The 19,231-nt window shown below is 41.0% G+C and overlaps 1 protein-coding gene across 2 annotated transcripts in view; it reads left to right on the top strand.

Moving 5' to 3' along the window:
• The first annotated feature begins 10,259 nt into the window (after positions 1 to 10,259).
• MTUS2 (microtubule associated scaffold protein 2) overlaps positions 10,260 to 19,231 on the top strand; it is a 277,327-nt gene continuing 268,355 nt past the window's right edge. The window contains exons 1-2 of one of the 2 annotated variants that reach the window (XM_054974319.1): positions 10,260 to 11,542; positions 11,645 to 12,521. In XM_054974319.1, the coding sequence (XP_054830294.1) occupies positions 10,260 to 11,542; positions 11,645 to 12,521 (2,160 nt within the window). Of the gene's footprint in view, positions 12,522 to 19,231 lie in introns of both variants that reach the window. The other variant, XM_054974318.1, reaches the window with a different exon arrangement.

Here is a 19,231-nt window from a genome sequence, read left to right as displayed (position 1 = left end):
CAAGTTAGTGCTTGATACTTTCCACAAGTGTAAGATAAAAGACTTTTGCTTTACGTATATTGGGAATAAAACACTGTAAAGTAATATAGGAAAGGGGAAAGATGGAAGTGCAGACCTGGATCAATATGTATGTAGAAGGAGTAATTAAATTTTTGTTTACAAGAATTCAGGTGCTCACAAAACACTCTTCACTGCTGGTGACATCCTAACTACAGATTTCATTCTGTTATCGTAATGCACTGGTGTTGTTGTTGTTTTTTTTAAAATCTGGCAATGAGAAGCTCTCATTGTTCCATCACAGCAGCTATAGAAGACCAAAGTAAGTAGATATGAAGCCAGTTAATGCCTAACTTCCCTTCAAAACAGTAGAGGAACTGCCTTTCACTTTTTTGGTGCCCCACAAACATTTTACATCCAAAGTCATCACCTAGGGTTGGCCCTGACTATACCTGTGCTAGGTGGTTGCCTTTGCAAGCAGTACTTGCTGCAGCATCTGAACCACCAGGAAAAGCAGCCCCACAAAACAAGGAATTGTATTATGGGTATATTCCCTAGGAGACTCTGATCTAGAAACTGATCTGCCTTGTAAAACATGAATCAGCCCCAAGTCAAATAGATTGAAATAGCTGTGGCATGTCTTACTCAGCATGTACATGTTTGTACATTATACAACGCTGGAATTTTATCATTTCTTCAATGCATATTTACAAGTTAAATATTTATAAATCTGATAACACTACCATGCTAAAATGGTTTGTGGCATAAGGAATTCAGATTTTTTTTATTTGTTAGCCGATGAAGACTAAGGGGGGGGCGTGGGTTAGTGCCTTAATTATATTCAGAATGAAGGGCAACCCATGCTTGTTTTGGTCAGGATCTAGTTAACATGGTCTAGAGTAGCATCCCAGCCAAACTGAGCCCTATATCTTATTATATCATGCTGCAATCCTAATTACTGCGGAATAAGCTTTGCTGAATAAAATGAAACTTGCTTTGGAGTAAAAATGGGATTGCAATGTTTCAGAGAAGCCCTGAGAACTTTACTTCCCACTGGAGGCCTGCTTCTGAGGGACTGTGGCTGGACTAGCTTCAACAGCAGTTCTGGGTAGAGATCGGCATGAACAACAATACGAACTAAAAAAAAGCCACAAACAGCCCAATCAGCTGTTCGCTAACAAGCTGTTTGTGAGGCCCCATTCTAAATGAACAGGTGGTTGTTGCAAGCCTCGTTCGTTGCTGTTCGTCAAGCCAGACAATCTGGTACCTGCAATCAATTCCCTTGGCAACCAGAGGCAGGGACTGCCTGAACTCTGTCTGAACTCCTGCTGTTGCCCTGGAAACCCCAATCTAAGACCAATTTAACTGGAAAGGCAGGTCTTCCTTTCAAGTGTGGAGCTCCAAATTTGTTACAAGGAAGCAAAGAGCGGGGGGGGGGGGCTCCCAGCTCTGGTTTTGCAGACAGCGGGCTCCCAGCTCTGGTTTTGCAGACAGCGAGGGAGAGACAGTTGCTGTTGGCATTTTGAGAGAGAGACAAGGAAAGTGCATTGGAGCTTGAATTTTCTTTGTGTGTGGTGGGATAGGGATCTACTTCAGGTTTCAGGGCTGCTGCCAGGCTCTGGGCCAAGCTATTATTTATTACTGGTACCTTTCCTGCTGCCTGCTCAGGTAAGGTTTCTGGGAGTTGTGCGGTAGGGATCTACCCCTTCAGGTTGCAGGGCTGCTGCCAGGCTCTGGGGCCAAGCTATTATTTATTATTGGTACATTTCCTGCTGTCTGCTCAGGTAGGGTTTCTGGGAGTGGTATGGTAGGGATCTTGATGGGTGGAGGAGAGCCTGCTGGCCCCAATGAACAACGAACATGTTCATGAACAGGTCATGTTCATCAATGTTCGTTGTTTGTTGTTTATGGATGGCAATGAACAACGAACACCATGTTCATTTTTTTTCCTGTTCATGCCCATGTCTAGTTCTAGGACACTAACCACACTGATTTTGGTTCATGGAGGAGTAAGGAGTTGGGGTGTGGGGATTACCTTACGCTGTGTGCAAAACTGTAATTTTACTGTTGTAATAGTTGCTTAAGCCAAGGTGTATGAGTGAGGGGGAGGGGTTTAAGAAAGGAGGCCCTAAGCCTTGAACTTGCCTTTATTCCCAACACCTGGGTTACACCTGTCATTAGGAAGAGGAACAAAGTCAGTGAGATCTTATTCAGCTGCTGCTAGTCAGCTAGCAGGCTGCTCCCCATTTTGTCCCTTGCTATCTTTGTAGTCTTACCATGTAGGCCTGCTCATGCGCTTCAAGATTTGTTCCATTGCCCATTGCCTCTCCAAGGGAGGGGGGAGACTCCAGCCTAGACGCTGGCACAGCACTTCTGGGTACAATCCAGAAATGACAATAATATCAAATTAAATATAATACACATACACCACTTTTAGTCACTATTGTTCACTTACAATGTGTTTCTGATTACCTTATTCAAGGTGATAGAGTATTAAAATATTATCAAGGTCCCTAGCAACCAGCCACTTCCTCAGCTGCCTGGCTTCAGATACTGACTTCGCCCTACTGGATTAAACCAATTCGCTCATTGGGGGTTACACTGGTAATATTGGGATTTGAACCAACAGAGTTCATATTGGCATATTCAGATAATATTTGTTTAGTTTACCCTGTCAGGAAAGCATGAACCATATGCATAAAATAACTTCACTATCAAGTGAACTGTAAAAAAATAAGACATTTTTGAGGCAGTTCCAATTCATAGCATTTCTTGTAGAAGAAGAAGGGGGGGATCTAAAACATTACTTTCCCTGTCATGTGGCTGGCTTTTCCCGTGGCTTGTGTGCATGGAGGTATGCCCCATGGCTCCATGAGGAGAGAGCTGATTCTGCGTCTTGCTCCTTGGAGAGCCAGGAGAGAAAAGGAAAAGAAGAATGGACACAGGGAGAGAAAGAGGGGTCAGAAAGGCATTCCAACTTTAGCCAAGGAGAAGCATCCTGCTCATCAGGAAGATAACACATTCACACAAAGAGAAAATATAATCCCCCCCGCAATGTCAAGGTATGCTAAATCACCTCTATTCTAACAATTCTGAACCTGATTAATAGTGTTGCTTCTATGCCAAGCTATCCAAGAGCAGTATTTTTACAATCATTGAAAAGAGCTTCAGTATTTGATCTGGGAAAACGGCAATTACATTTTACCTTGTGCAAACTTCTTGATGTACATCATTTGAATCTTTAATAGACATGAGCATGAACCGCAAAAAAACCAAACCTTGTGGTTTGTGGTTCATGGCATTTTCACGAACCAGGAACCACGAACTCCCATGAATTGGGGCAAGTTCACGAACCAGTGTGTGGTTTGTGGTTAATTGGGTTTAAACGCTCCTTTCCGGCCACTTAGCAGCGGCAAGGAAAAGAGCATTTAAATCCCCAGATCAGCTGTTTGTCAGGGAGATCCCTGACAAGCAGCTGATCATTTAAACAGGGGCTGTTTAAAAGGCCGCTCCCAGCAGCGGGGAAATGTCCATTTAAACTGTGGGTGGGGCTTGGCTAGCTGATCAGGAACTCCTGGCTTGGCAGCCAAGCCCCACTGTTTAAATGATCAGCTACTTGTCGGGGATTTCCCTGACAAGATTCGTGAAAGTTCATGGTTTGGGGTTTGTGAAATGCGACGAACCACGAACCGCATGGTTCATTTTTTTTCTGGTTCGTGCCCATCTCTAGTGTGTATACACATTCATATTGGCGTTTGAAAAAGTATTAATTTATTTTTATGAAGCAAAGATCTCTGTAGAACTTTTCAATCAGAGATCCATTTTCATTTTAAAGGTACTTTACCTAGAAATGTAACTATTGAAATTCTATCTGAAAAAGAGAGGGAAAAGGAAGCAATAATTGGAATTCATCATTATTTTGATTTGAGTCAAATAACTTGACCTTATCATCTAATTCTTTCCTTTAGTCTTTTGAACTGATCTTTAGTATTTGAATTGATTTTGGCACCTCAGAATCTTCCAATGAGAAAAGTCATTTCAGTTAATGAAAGGAAATAGTTGGACACATTTTCCTGCATCAATTTTTATTTGCTTTCCTCTTGTATTTTCTGTCACTTTTGCCTTGCTCACTATCTGATATCCTTTTCACGGGAAATATCAGGTGTTGAAGACTTTCTGTATGCAAACCATGTGCATTTCTGAGTTAAGGCATTTTCTGCCAAGTAACCCTTGCACACCTACCACAAAGATCTATCACTCAAGATTCTGGGGAAGATTCTAGAATGTTCACTCAGTTCATGCAGGATGCTCTAGAACACACACAGTGGAACTTAATATTTGATAGTGTTTGATAGCTAACATGTAATATAATGTAATAGCTATTTTTGAGCATTTCATTCATAACATGAAATATTGTTTACTATCGGAAAGTATTTGACAGAGCACATTCAATAGTAATTTATATCTGATAATTATCAGTCAAGAAGAGGTTGTTTCAAGCCTGCCAAAACTGAAACAACTGAGACATGTTGGTAACTTTTGAGGCAAAAATTCATGTTCAGAATCAAAATGTGAATTTGGAATTGGATCTTGGAAAGTTCAGAGAATTTCAAATAACTGTTTACAACTAAAGGTCCTCCCAGAGTTAAACTACTGCTGTTTGAGGTGATAGTGTCAAAGGTACCATTAAGCATTAAAGACTAAATCCTTTCCAGTCAGCTGGCTTGGCTGAATGGGGGCGGTGGATAAGGTTCTTGCTATTTGGATCTGTGTTCCTGAGGTAATGTATGTGAAGTGCTCTGAACAAACTAAGTATTAAGTATTATTAGTAACTGTACATTAAGTATTATTAGTAACTGTACAGTTACAGCCTTTGCACAGTAGACATTTAGCAGCAGCAGCAAGCCGGGCGACACCTCTGCTCCTCAGACTAAGACTTACTATTTTTCCTTCCTGTAGAGTAGTTAGGAGGCTTGCTGCTAAATCCAGGGCTTTTTCAGCAGTTGTGCTGCTCCTATTCTATAGAATAGTCTCCCTGAAGTTGTTATAAAGGCTCTCATTTTGTTTAGATCATACAAGAAGGACTTAATCAATTCAGGAGAGCTACAGTGCCACCATTTATACCCCACCTTTGTCCACAATGGGGACCCTTTCTTCCATTTCATCCTCACAACTGTTGGCAGAGTGCCTTACACAGTGATAGCCACACATTACTGCTTAAGTATAAAGAAAAGTTTATTTAGGAACTTACATGCTTAGATAGTGAAGAGGAGAGATAGCAACAGCGTCTAGCTATCTATCTGAGAGAGAGAGAGAGTACTGAGAAGAAGCAGAATATTGCCTTGGGAGAGTACCAAACAGGAGATAAGACAAGGAAAGGACACTGAAAGGAAGAGAGGTGCTGTCCTCACATTCGTGACTAATTCTTGCTGCCCTCTGGTGGGTCTTTTTCTCTTTACCTTCGTACACTTGATATTGCTGTTTCCAATAACAACTGTGCAGTAGATCAGGCTGAGTGTGTCACTGGCTTGAGGTTACCTATGATGCTTTTTGTAGCAGAGCGTGCATTTGAACTTGGACCACACAGATCCTAGTCCAACACTTTAACCACTCCACCACACTGGTTTATAGCATGCATTTTTTGGTTTTTACGGATTTTTAGTTGAGTATTTTCTTTATTCCCATTGTAATCTGCCTTGAGTCCAGTTTTAGAGAAAGGCAGGTTAAAAAATGCTCTAAAACAATAAAAATAAAAGCATAGATCTTTTGCTGATGACTATAGGGAGGGTAGCATATTGCTTGATGCTCTGTGAGGACGAATGCTTCAGCATTTGTGAAAACTGCTCAGTAAAAGTACAGCTGCAGTTCTAAACAATTACCAGGGAGTAAATCTTATTGAGCTCAATAGGGATTCAAAGAAAAAGTACAATAGGATTGGGCTGCATATGAATTGTCTTTTTCATAGAATGAGAAAACTACCACTGCTAGAAAATAACTTGCCAGCTGTTCCACCACCACCACCACTGTACCCTCTAAGGATATGAACAGATCATGTTTTCAATGTTAGCTTTATTTTCTTCATTTTATAGCATCTTTTAAAAAGTTTCCACATCTTTCTAAAGTGGGATGTCATTCTCTACCATTCCCGCAGGCTATGTGCTGTTTCAAAGAAGCACACGAACTACAGTTCAGTTATTGCTGTTCATGCTACCTATGAAGGCACATAAATCACCCCGTTCTTTTAAAGGAAAGAATTACTGAGAGCTCTAGTACTCAGCAAGGAGTTCTTTCCTGGTTGGCCTATCCCATCTTCTCAGCAAGACGCATGAAAAACATTTTGTTGATTTGCTTTTGAAAGAGAGAGAGAACGTTTACAGATTCTATTGTAAAAAAAAATACCAGAAGGAATAAAAAGATTGCATACAACTATAGCAAAGGCTTTGGAGAACAAAGCTTGCTTCAGTTTTATGAAGCCAATCAACTAATTTTTAATGTCTAGGACATTGTGTGTAGCATTGTACAGAGATAAACAGACACGTGAATATACATGAAGCTGCCTTATACAGAATCAGACTTTTGGATCCATCAGGATCAGTGTTGTCTACTCATACTGGGAGCAGCTCTCTAGGGTCTCAGGTGGAGGTCCTTCACATCACCTACTGCCTGGTCCTTTTTAAGAAAACTGAAGATACCTGGGATTGAACCTGGGATCTTCTACACATTAAGCAGAGGCTCATCCACTAAGCCACTGCTCCTTCCCTGCCTTATCTTGCCTCACTGAAGGAAGAGATGTCTTCCAAGGATTTGAAATCAACCTTCTATATTTTATTTCTTTCCCCAAATTATTGAATCAACATTATGTTATGCATGGAACTGATTCCAATTCTCACACCAAGGTGCCCTGACCTTGGAGTACTTTCAGGCCAACATAGAAGAGTTGGAGGGAGCCACTAGGGATTTATCAGCTGAATGGGGATAGCTTGGCTTCTTTGATTTTAGAATACTCTGAAGCTAGCATGGTCAGGAAGTCAAAGATACCTGAAATGCCAAATGATGAGCATGCATTCTCAAAATGCCCTCTCCCCCATGCCAGCTCATACCCAGCAGAAGGTGGTGTGGGTGGAGAGAGAGATGATATTATAGGAAAGATCCATGTGTTTGCACCAATATACATGGTTACAATGCATCACATATTGCTGGCAAAATGTTTTTCATGTATTTGCATGTATGTTTGATGAGGACCTAAGGCCTCCTGTTCTCAGCTGATTTACTTGCACATAACCATGCTTAGTAATATAGCTTAGTAGTTGGATGGATAGAAAACTGTCTGAGACCTGGTGCCTTTAGAACCACTTAGTTTGCCTCCAAAGAAAGAAGCAACTGGTTTGCATACTAACTAATGTGGTAGTGGGTCTGTGCAGGATGAGAGAGATGTGGGGAGGGGCTACAAGAGGCCTGTCCTTGGTCTATTTGCTTGTTGCATGGTACGGATCAAGTAGCATTACACTATCCCATGCTACATGTGACAAGTGGCCTAACAAACACAGTCAAATCCCTTGCAGGCAGTCAATCAAGCCCAACAAGGGATTGGCTTCCTGCGCACAATGCATGAGCAAAGTCAGCAGAATTCTTAGTACTAACTCATCTTTTAAATCAAGATGGGTAGCCGTGTTAGTCTGTAGCAGTAGAAAGGAGCAAGAGTCCAGTAGCACCTATAAGACTAACAAAATTTGTGGTAGGGTACGAGCTTTTGTGAGTCACAGCTCACTTCTTCAGCTCATACCCTACCACAAATTTTGTTAGTTTTATAGATGCTATTGGACTCTTGCTCTCATCTTTTAAAATGTGCCATTCATTTGCTTTTGCAATCCTCATAAAATTGGATTCATAATGTTAGTACAGTTCATACTCAAGGACTTTAACAATAACATACTGCCTTTAGTTTTGCAAGCTATCATTTTTAACTGGAAGCTGTGGAGCCCAAATAATCACTATTACATGTATATCACATGGCAGAATGGGGATTTGATCCTGGTTCTTCCAGATCATGGTCCAATACTCTAACCACTGTAGCATTTTGGGCATTCAGCTTTGAATGCTCAGAATGGTCTGCATCCATTATCTCAATAATGTTTCCCGCAACACTAGAGGATAGAATGTTAATATCCCGGTATCACAGAGAAGGGTTTGAGGCTGTGAGAACAAGACCTTATCTTAAGCATACCAAAGGAACTCATGGCTGAGGTAAGATTCGCAGAGCAGTCCTATGAAGAATTACTCTTCTCTAAGCCACTGATTTCTTTTTTTTTATAAGAATTTTTATTGGATGGGTCATTATATCAATTCACACATACAACACATTATTTTATCTCCCCCATATAGTAATATCCGCCACCCTTTCCCCCCCTTTTCCATTGACTTCCGACAGTTTTCCATTCCCTTCATCTAATTAACTTTACTACCTCTTAATATATAATCCTTAACCATCCTAAACCCTATATAACATAGCTACCCAATAACATATAATATAATCTAACAATATGTATCATATATTTAATACTATATAATATCCAATATATTCCAGCAATGAACCATATATTCTATTACTCAACATATACACTCTCTATAATAACATACTCTATAATAGTATAACCTATAATATTCCATATCCAAAATAATATATATCTACTATACCATATCTATAACATTCATTGTTATTTTCAGTATTACTTTAAGATATATTGTCTCATTTTTTCCTCTTATAGCTTAAATTAGGCGTTTAATATATAGTGTCCTCCAATATACCATAATCTGGTATATACCCTATAAATTTCATCTTATTATGACCTAGTATATTATAGCAAAATACATCGCTATAGCCTGGTATATTATCACAAACTATATTATCCTTTTCCAATATAATGTTAAAATTTCTATCTCTATATTCAGTTAAAGTAACAGAGCACTATCCTCCCCTTAAAAAGTATCCAAAGACCACACTTTCCCTTTAATGTCCCACTTTTTCCCCATGTACTTCTTAAATTTCTCCCAGCTTCTTATATATTCTTCCTCAACTTCTTCTCATAGTTTCCTCGTAAGTTTGTCCATTTCTGCCAGATTCAATGTTTTCAAGATCCAATCTTCCACTGATGGTATCTCCTTTGTCTTCCACAACTGAGCATATAGTATCCTAGCTGCCGTAATCATATAAAACACCATTATCCTGTCCATTTTATCAAATTCTTCAAGGTTCATACATAACAATAACAATTCTGGGTTCTTAACAACATTTTTCTGTAATATATCTGACATAGCGTCTACTATTTTCCCCCAGAACTGTTTAGCTTTTTCATACGTCCACCACATATGGTAAAAAGAACCTTCATGTTTCCCACATTTCCAACATTTATCTGACGTCTGACTGTTTCCCTTAGCTAACTTTTTTGGCGTAAGATACCATCTATAAATCATTTTATAAACATTTTCTCTTATCGTGGTACATGTTGATATCTTTATAGTATTCTTCCACAATTTCTCCCAAGGTTCCATCAATATATCCTTATTACAATTTATTGCCCATTTTACCATTTGGACCTTTACTATCTCGTCTTCTGTAAACCATTTCAACAATATTTTATACATTTTAGATACCAATTTTTTCTCTAAGCCACTGATTTCAATGGGCTTAGACTGCAGTTAACTGTATAAAATTGTTTCTTTGGATGAGGGACTTTCCAGCTCATGTTCTTCTGTGCACCACATTATACTAGGTCTTCTGGTATCCATTATTTTGGATAGATTCACCAGAATTCACAGTCCCACAGGAAAAATAAAGCTTGCCTGGTACTTGGTGGTAGAGTAATATATTATGTTGAATGGTCATGGACCTCAAACGCTAGGTGGTTGTCAAAAGCATGCTCAATAGACCTTGCATTGTGCTAGATATATAATTTGGAATACAAAATTTGGCATAACATCATGTTTCTTTTCCTTTAGGTACAATGGGCTGTCTTGCATTGAGAAGGACTCTAATGGACATATTTTATGTTTGTTAATTTTGTTTGAATGTCCTGGATCCACAACCTATCCTAGTGGTAATTGACTCAGCAGGAGGATGAGACCTACCAGCGCTATGACTGGTTCGCTGAGGAATTTTCTGCTGATCAGTGTATAACTTGAACTCTCCTGAGAAGCATGCATAGGGGTTAATGTAGTCAAAGAAGGATTTGCCATCCACAAAAGCTGTCTCCTGATATTTGAAAATGAGTACGCCACTGATTCCGAACAAGTCATGCTACAATCTAATACAGGACAATAGAAACGTGATGAAAAATAACAATGAAAACACAATGACTGTAGGAGACACAAACGCCAATCAAATCACATCACAAGTCAGAACCTCTGAAAGGGAGGTGGGGACCAGTGATTTGGCAGGAAAAACTCAGTGCTTGAACATCAGTGAGCCAGAAAATAATACACAACTTGATTCAGAGCGGAACAGACTTCAGGGTACTACTGGAGTATCAGAGTTTCGGCTGCCCTCTAGCATCAACAGGGAACTACATAAGGATTATAGAGCTGATGGGGCTAAGGACACTTCAAAGATTGTCCCTATTAGCCGGGGACACAGTTTGTCCAATTTGAGGATTAACACAAATGATACCTTTTCAGTTGTTCTTTCAAAAAGCGATGCTGATCTCATTCAGCACATTTCAAAGGACAGAATGCCCAGAAGGACTGAGCCCGAAGGAATAAAACGTCTTTCCTTGGGGAGGTCAAGGAAACTTACGGCTAAAACAGAAGCTTTTGGAAAAGAATTTGTTGGCCGTGTATCAGGTAAGCGATTGCTTTCTGCATCCCTGGATTCCATCGACACTTCACACCATTTGATTGGAGATACGGAGAAATCTCAAAAACCATCAGCGGACCATTTTTTAGGAATGGTGTTTCATCCAACTGATAGCGCTTCAGATGGGGACATTTTGCGTTATTCTAAATCTACCTCAGAAACAAAAAAAATAAATATCTCTACGACACAAATGAGCGTGGACAGTGCACTGAATTTCAATAAACAAAGCACATCACATCCTTCCCATATAGATCAACATTTAACTGTTAGGTCCAGTGATATTTGGAGCAAATCAGAAGCACAATTAGATCATGAGGGTGAAAAGAGAGGGAAACCAGAGTTGAAGAGTCCTCTGTCTTCACAGCCTAGGAGTTTGTGTCAGCAAAAAATTGACAGGGTTATGATGATTGAGTTTCTTAGATGTCAAAGAGCAGAAAATAATGTGCAGAATAAAAAGGATTGTGAGTCTGAAGTACACAAAGCAAAATCACTTCACTTGCAAGATGATCCATCTGTAAGTGAGGTGGTAGACTCCACAAGTGACAGACTATTAAGTGGTAAGAACTATTCTAGTTTAGGAAGTAGCCATAGTGAGAATGGGGCAATGAATCGAGTTAGGGAGAAATATGTAGCTGAAAAAGAGGCGGAAGCTGCATTGTGTCTTGCTGATGATAAGAAACCCAGTAGCAAACTGACACCAACAAGAAATCAAAACATACATGATGCTGATTCAAGTTGTTTTCAAGCATTTGATGGGCATATGTCCTTTATACATAGCATTAATCCACCTGATGGCAGACATGTAAATGATAATGAGAGTAAGCCAATGCTACTCAAAGGGAATGGTGAAAGCATTGCTACACTCACCACTAACCTCATGGAACAACCAGAAGTGTTTGATGCAGAAAGTGCATTATTAGATGAACATTCCAACATCCGGGATGATTTAGAAACTGCAGCCTTTTCAATTCAGAGCAAAAAGACACTTACTGCAAAGAAACATCTTTCAAACGACACCCTGGAGAGCTGTAAAGAATCAGCAACAACAGATACCTATGTATGTGCCCCAACTCCTTTGCGCCCTGTAGTAACCATGAACGTTAATAATCATCCCACAATATCAAATGGCAATTTGAAAGATCTGTATGCACTTCATGTTGACAAGCTGTCACCCTCCAATGTCCTACCTCCCTTTGATGGCACACAATTGCTAAGCCTGTCCCCCAAAGTGCCTAACAAGACTGCCTGCAATAGTGGCATCCCTAAGCCGATACTTGTACATTCCAAGGGCCCCCATCCAGCTAAGGGTGATGGAGAGACAAATTGTATTGAAAAGCTGGAAGAAAATATCGAGACAAAGCCAGATATCCCCAAGCCCAAACATGTAAGACCTAAAATAATCACTTATATCAGAAGAAACCCCCAAGTTATCGGCCAGCTTGACCACCCATTTGCCCCACCTGGATTGCCCTATGTTCCTCCCCCTTGTGGTGTGCCAGTCACAAAGGAACAGAATAATGTGAATGATGGCGATATTAAGCCAGCTAACATTCCCTATGACAATTTTAAGCCTGACTTGCAGAAACCTCGGATTTACAGTTCTGGACTCGTGGTGTCTGGCATTAAATCCTCTGGCCATCATTTCAGTCAAATGGGTGAAAAGTTTCTACAGGAGGTAAGACACAAACATGTATGTTTTTTGTGTTCATCCACTGGCTTTTCCAGTGCAATGTCAAGTGCACGAGTGCAGGGGGGTGGGAAGACATGGGAATCACAAAACATTTGGATAATCTAATATTTTTGTTAAACAGTGTTACATATTGGCATGGGTGTGGAGGTTAAAATACTGCTAATATATCCCACTTACTTAAATCTGTTTCTCCTATATCTGCCTTTCCTTTTTTAAAAAAGAAAGAAAATGACTACAAAATTTTAATCTGATTGATTCTGGAATATAAGCAATGAACTTTTTTAAAAAAACATGTCACCCATATTACCAGGCCGCTGCAAAAAGATCATCCTCGCAACAGCAGAACTAGTTATGTTGGAGGAGAATGATGGATCCTTTGTTCATAAACTCCCCATAGTCACTCTTTCAAGGAGTCTTCTGTGGTTGTTTCACCCTATTCCTAGAGATCCCTCATTCATACTCTTCCTCCCTCTGAAAAGTACGTTCAGCCGGTCTTCTGCCAGCTGCCACCACGTAAATTACATTTTGAGAAAGTGGTCTGTTCCATCTCTTGGCATTCACAGATGCTATGTTAGCATGGATGAAGGCTAACCCTGTAGTTTTCTGCAGCAATTATTAAGAAGCACATGTATTATATTAAGAAGCACATGTATTATATGTATTATCATTATTTGCAGATGCATTCCGTATAGAACTATATTTTCACATTAATTTCAGTGAAATAATGACAGGCTGTCCTCTAGATTTCCTCTTCATTTTTTAAGGGCAGAAATAACGTATCTCTCAGTAATAGACTAAGGTACATCTTCAGGGAAGAAATCTGCTCATGTTCAAATGAACAAACAAACAAATTCTGGGCCCTTTTAAAATGAGGAATTTATGACCAGGGTCCAATGTACCCTCTGTGCTGTCCCATGCACATAGCAGGGTTTGTTATGCCATTCTTCCTCCAGCAGCTCCTTGCTCCCTTCTGAAAGCTGGTTCTGGTGGCAAGGAAGATCTTCTTGAGCCTAGGGCACATTTCATATGGCACAACAACCTATAGCCTGATCAGAAAACACGTGCTTCCTGTTTGTGCACGTACAAAGAACAATTTGGATGATGGTCCATAACAGCTAGGGTGGACACAGGTCTCCTCCTTCTGGTGGGGAGGGGGACCTGGCACTTACCTTATTGACTCCCTCCCTGGGCGTCATGTGGTAGCTGCTTGTCATGTGAACAAGCAGCAGCGGGAGGAGGCTTTTAATGCTAATGCCACTCACTGTAGCCCCTGGTAAGTCCACCAAAACAGATGAGAGCATGCACTGCCAGGCCCAACCTTCACCCTTGCGTTTGGAGATGTTTCTTGAAAACTAATTATTGCATGGATTTCAGTCATCACATTTTCCATCAAGGGGTTACCAGGGCTAATTTTATTGTAATTAGGGTTGCCAACTCCAGGTTAGGAAATTCCTGTAGATTTGGGGTAGAGCCTGGGAGGGAGGGTTTGGGGAGGGACCTCAGTGGAGTATAATGCCATAGAATTAGGGTTGTCATCCCCCGCCCCCCAGGGGCAGGGAATCCTAAGCCCCTACTCCCTACCTCTACTCACCTGCCTCCCCACACCACATTCCCACACCATTGCTCACACCACTGCATTCCTGCGCCTTTCCCTCCCTTCTGGCCAGGGGCAGGGGGCAGAGGCTGGAGGTGAGGTATCCCCTGGCCAACCTACCTGGGCCAGCAAGGGAAAAGACAACTGGGAGAAGGCATGCACAAATGAAATGTGCTCCCCCCCATCCTCCAGTTTGGCCCCTGAGGGACCTGTCACATCTTCCAAAGCAACCATTTTCTCTATGGGAACTGATCTTTGAGTAGGAAGATCCATTGTAATTCTTGAAGATTTCCAGGCCCCACCTGGGAGTTGGCAACCATAGCTGTAATGGAGTTTAGCACGATCTTCCAGAGTTTAGAGAGATCCTTCAGGTTCTCCTCAGAACTGAACCTAGCATCTTATGAATGAAACTAGGGCTTTTTTCTGGAAAAAGAGGTGGTGGAACTCAGTGGGTTGCCCTCGGAGAAAATGGTCACATGGCTGGTGGTCCCGCCCCCTGATCTCCAGACAGAGGGGAGTTTAGATTGCCCTCCGCGCCACTCAGTGGTGTGGAGGGCAATCTAAACTCGCCTCTGTCTGGAGATCAGGGGGCGAGGCCACCAGCCATGTGACCATTTTCAAGAGGTTCCGGAACTCCGTTCCACCGCGTTCCAGCTGGAAAAAAGCCCTGAATGAAACCATACTGTGCATTTTACTTATTCAACTTGGGCCAAGAGATGCTAAATTTAGGGTTGCCAACCTCCTCAAATTTAAAAAAATCAATGTAACCTGCGGCTTTTAGCATTGTATCAATGTGAGAGAAGGCAGATGCTATATTTTAGATTTAAAAAAACAACATAGTTGAAACAACAAACTACATGTCTATGGCATCTAGCAGTTTCTCTAGCCTGCAATGAACCAAGTAGAACCAAATCCAGTGACAATATAGGAAATAAAAAAGAAACAAAAATGGCCATGTTGGCTCATCTCTCCATGGTATGCAGTGAAACGTAATTCCGAATAAACATGCATAGGCCTGGGCTGCACATACAGAATGAAGAGAAGAAAGAAATCATTTATCCAATATGCTTTAAAATATTTTTCCTCAGAACGTTAAATGTTTCATTTAAAAAAGTGATTATTTGCTAAACAATATTTATTCCCTTTAAGAAAAATATGATTAGTTAAGATTCATCCTTCAGGTTAAAGAAAACACTTCCTATTTCCATGAAATTCTTTGCTGTGCTACCAAAGCAAGCAAGCTTGCAGCCTTGCATAGATAAGCCAAGCTGATTAAAAATGTATTAACTCTGTATTTGCAGAATCCCTTTCTAGTTTTAAAAATAATCCAGTGTTGCCATATTCATATCCAATAGAGCAGGATTATGTAATGTGTATGATAAATTCTGGGTAAAATATGTTAATTGGAGAGAAATTTTAGTTGGGAATACTCTTTGAAGAGAATTTTTAGAGCCAGTCAAGCGGCTGTGTATTGAAAGACAAAAAAGATCTTCCACAGTGAAATGGTTCATTCATTCATTCATTCATTCATTCATTCATTCATTCATTCATTCATTCATTCATTCATTCATTCATTCATTCATTGAATCAGAAAACATTTATTTCTAAAAACTTAGTATATATTATCTGGCATATCTTCCATGAAAATAATGGGGACAAAATCACCAAGGGTTGGATACTATGATTCCGTTCCATTAAATTGGCTCCTACGATTCCCTTTCACCAAAGTCTTCTGCGGACGACCCTTCTGTGCATTGAATCATGATGCAGGAAGGGAGAGTGGGCAAAGTGCACTGGTCCTGTTCCTACTGCTTCATGATGGCCAAATCCTCTGTACAGTGTGAATTCTCAGAGGAAGGGCTCACACACATGCCCCCTCATTGGGGTCAGCAACATTCTGAAAGCAGAGAAGGGGACATCTAACAGGGAGGAAGGGAGGGTGTGTGGGGGGCAGTTCCTCTGTGCATTTGCACCACGCAGATGACTTGGCTATTGTGCAGAGGCAGGGGGCAGGGCCAGCATGCTTGTGGGTCAACATGCAGATGAGTCATCTGCACAGAGCTCAAGTCTTCCTCCAACAAAGAAAGACTTTTCTCCATCAGTAAAGACAGAAAAAGTTATTCTCTATTGGGGGGGAAGTGTTTCACCTTTGAAGGAAGACTTAGCAGAAGATAATCATAGGATCCAGTTTAGCAGCAGGGAATCTTAGGCTCCAACTCCAAATGATTTTCATTTATGCTAACATGAAGCCACACTTAGATTTAGCTGCGATAATTGAATTATTCTTGCTTTCAAATGGCATATAAATTCTTGAAAATACAGTAACGTAGCACATAAGTATGTTGTAATTTTAACAGCAAAGTTAATTAACCATTCTAGGTTGTCATGCATCTTCAGCTCCTGGCAAGTGTTTTGATTAATTTTTAAAATAAATTTATCTCTGGCTACCCAGCTGTTTTTTGTTAAAATCAGGATCAAAATCTCAGTAGTGATTAGTGAGGCAGTGGCTTGATGAACACATAGAGCTTAAGTAGGAATTCAGAATGAACTGGATTTCTATCCATAATGTTCACTCAGGGATGAAGCTTGTCCTAAAAAGATAAAGGTCGCTTCCCTGAATCAGAGGGCACACCCTAAACCTACATACATTTGTATGTCTGGGGTTTTTTTATTTATGAAATTTCTATCCTATCTTTCCACAAAAGTGCTCAAGGTACCTCATATATAGTGTCTCACACTGTGCAGTAGTTGCCTTCAGCACACAATGACACAGTGGGGGAGAACATGAATATCAGAGCTGGATTGGCAAGGTCAAGATTTGATCCCATTCTCTTCTTGCATGGCAGAATCCTGGCAACAGACAAAATAATAGTTCTGTGATGGAAAAGGAGAGTAGAACTGTTTGAGACATGCATTAACCCTCCTATTTACCATCTAGGTTGGGGAATTACGAGCCCCCAACCTCAGCTTTCCAACCCCAAGGAACTGAGGAGTGGGATAAAAAACAGCCTTCATGTAACACGACACTAAGAATTTCAGCTAGTTTCTATAATAAAGGCCATAGAGACTAGGGGAGGCAGCCTAGAGCATCACCTGGAAGTGACACCATGTCCTCCCCAAACTCTACCTTGCCCAGATGTGCGTGCATGTGCACACACACACCCTCCCACTGCTGCCAATTTCCCAGCATTTACCAATGCACTGTTGGGAACTCAATATGCTTACCCTTCTCATTCACCTGGAGGAGAGAATAAAGCACAGCTGATGACTCTTTTATACTCTTTTAAGAGCCATCTGCATTGACGGGACTTTTTTGCATGTCTCTCCCAGGTGGAAATGAGAATTCTCTGTAGAGGTCCCTGGAATATTCTATAGGGGGATCTCCCATTTCTAGCTTACAGGCATACCAGGGGAAACCAACAGAGTGCATAGTTTTTCAAGCCTCCCAATACTAGGTATCAGCAGATGATCCTTCTGGAGCACTGGCATTTGTGTAACCATACAGATCCCACTTCCCCTTCCTTCGAGAAAAAGCACCATGGCTAGATGAAGTTATTACTTAGTAAACAAGCAGACAGAGGAAGCCTGCTTCCCACCCACCACCCACCTCCCTGCCAGAAGAGCTCTGCTCCACCTGCCAGCCGGTCTGACAGTGCAGACTGTAAATAGAACACTGTATTGTTTTAATCTCTTGTAGGCTGCCTTGGAGATAATGTGATCAAAAACCATGTTATAATACGTAAATAAACAACACAGTATGGGTCAAAGTTACACAGGACTCCATCTTGCAGTGCTGCTGGATCTTTTTAATTGACAGGAAGTTTACGACTATGCATGCATTCCCCAACACTGAAGAGAAGGGGACAGCAACTGTTAATGCAAGACTCTCTGTTGATACATATATCCTAACATGTTCATATATGTAGCCGGATCACGATGATTGATTTCAGTGGCAGAATTAGGATTCGTACTCTGACCGTGAACCCTGGACTAATAATGACCTGTGGAATGCTAGCCTATACACCATCCTCCAGCACCAGGAAAAAGAGATGGATGGAAGGAACCCACCCCATAACCCACAGAAGACTCAGTACGCTGCTAGGCCTGGGTGGCTCAGACAATTGCATTCATCTTCTGAGGAAACAGGTCCAAAAGGCATTTGCAGACCCAGGTGCCTATTATGCAGTCTGATTACATAAATTCAATGCCATTTTAGTTGTGTCTGGATTGTCCCAGAACTTGAATGTAAGTATAGCTGAAATCAGTCAGGCTTTCTCCTGAGTGATGTGTTTAGGATATCCCTGTATGACGGACTGCACTTAACATCAGGTTTCTGAAGTGCAGCAAGATCAGAGATCTGGGCGGGGAAGTGACAGGCTGCTCCCTCTTCTCTGATTGGTCAGTTAGACTTGGAGTTGGAGTCCGACAAGAAGAGTCAGATAGGTTCACCTTTAGAGTGAAGGCAGAAGACTCCTTTGCCTTAACTGTAGTATTACTGTCCTGAGGAAGAATTCTACCTAAGAATTCAAAGTCTAAGTGTCAGCATAAGATGAAGTATGGTTTATAGAGACACCAGAGAGCTGGGAGTGTGTTTTGATTAGAGTGATTGGGAAGTGGGTTGAGACTCCCTTTCAAGTCAAAAAGAAGAGGGGTTATATCTTCTGAGAAAAAAAAATTAATTCCAACCCAGTTTTCAAAGGGGGCTGGCTCTGAGGAGGACCTTGGGTCTGTTGTGAAGGGGAAACAGTCTTAGACTACTCAGGAGACAGAAATACCCTCTAGTTTCAAGAAAGGTTCACAAAGGAAGTGACTAACTCCAGATTAGTCCCTCACCCAGAGTGGTGAACAAGTTAGTGTTATTAATATCCCCACAATGCATCTGGGGAGCTGGGACTGAGAGGAGTGGCTCCCCAAGGCCACCTACCGAGCTCATGGCAGTAGTGGGATTCAAACCAGTAGAGTGCTGACTCACATCCAAATCACTTAACCACAGTACTACATAAACTGAACTGTCTTAGGGAAACTTCCTAAAGAAACATTGTTGCTGTACCTAAATTACTAAGAAAACACCTCCCACTGTTAAGAACCAAGAATATATGAA

Source organism: Eublepharis macularius, chromosome 3 (assembly GCF_028583425.1).
Source record: "Eublepharis macularius isolate TG4126 chromosome 3, MPM_Emac_v1.0, whole genome shotgun sequence".
Classification (NCBI taxonomy): domain Eukaryota; kingdom Metazoa; phylum Chordata; class Lepidosauria; order Squamata; family Eublepharidae; genus Eublepharis; species Eublepharis macularius.
The sequence above is the reverse complement of the archived record's forward strand: the minus strand, read 5'-3'. Positions and strand labels throughout refer to the sequence as shown.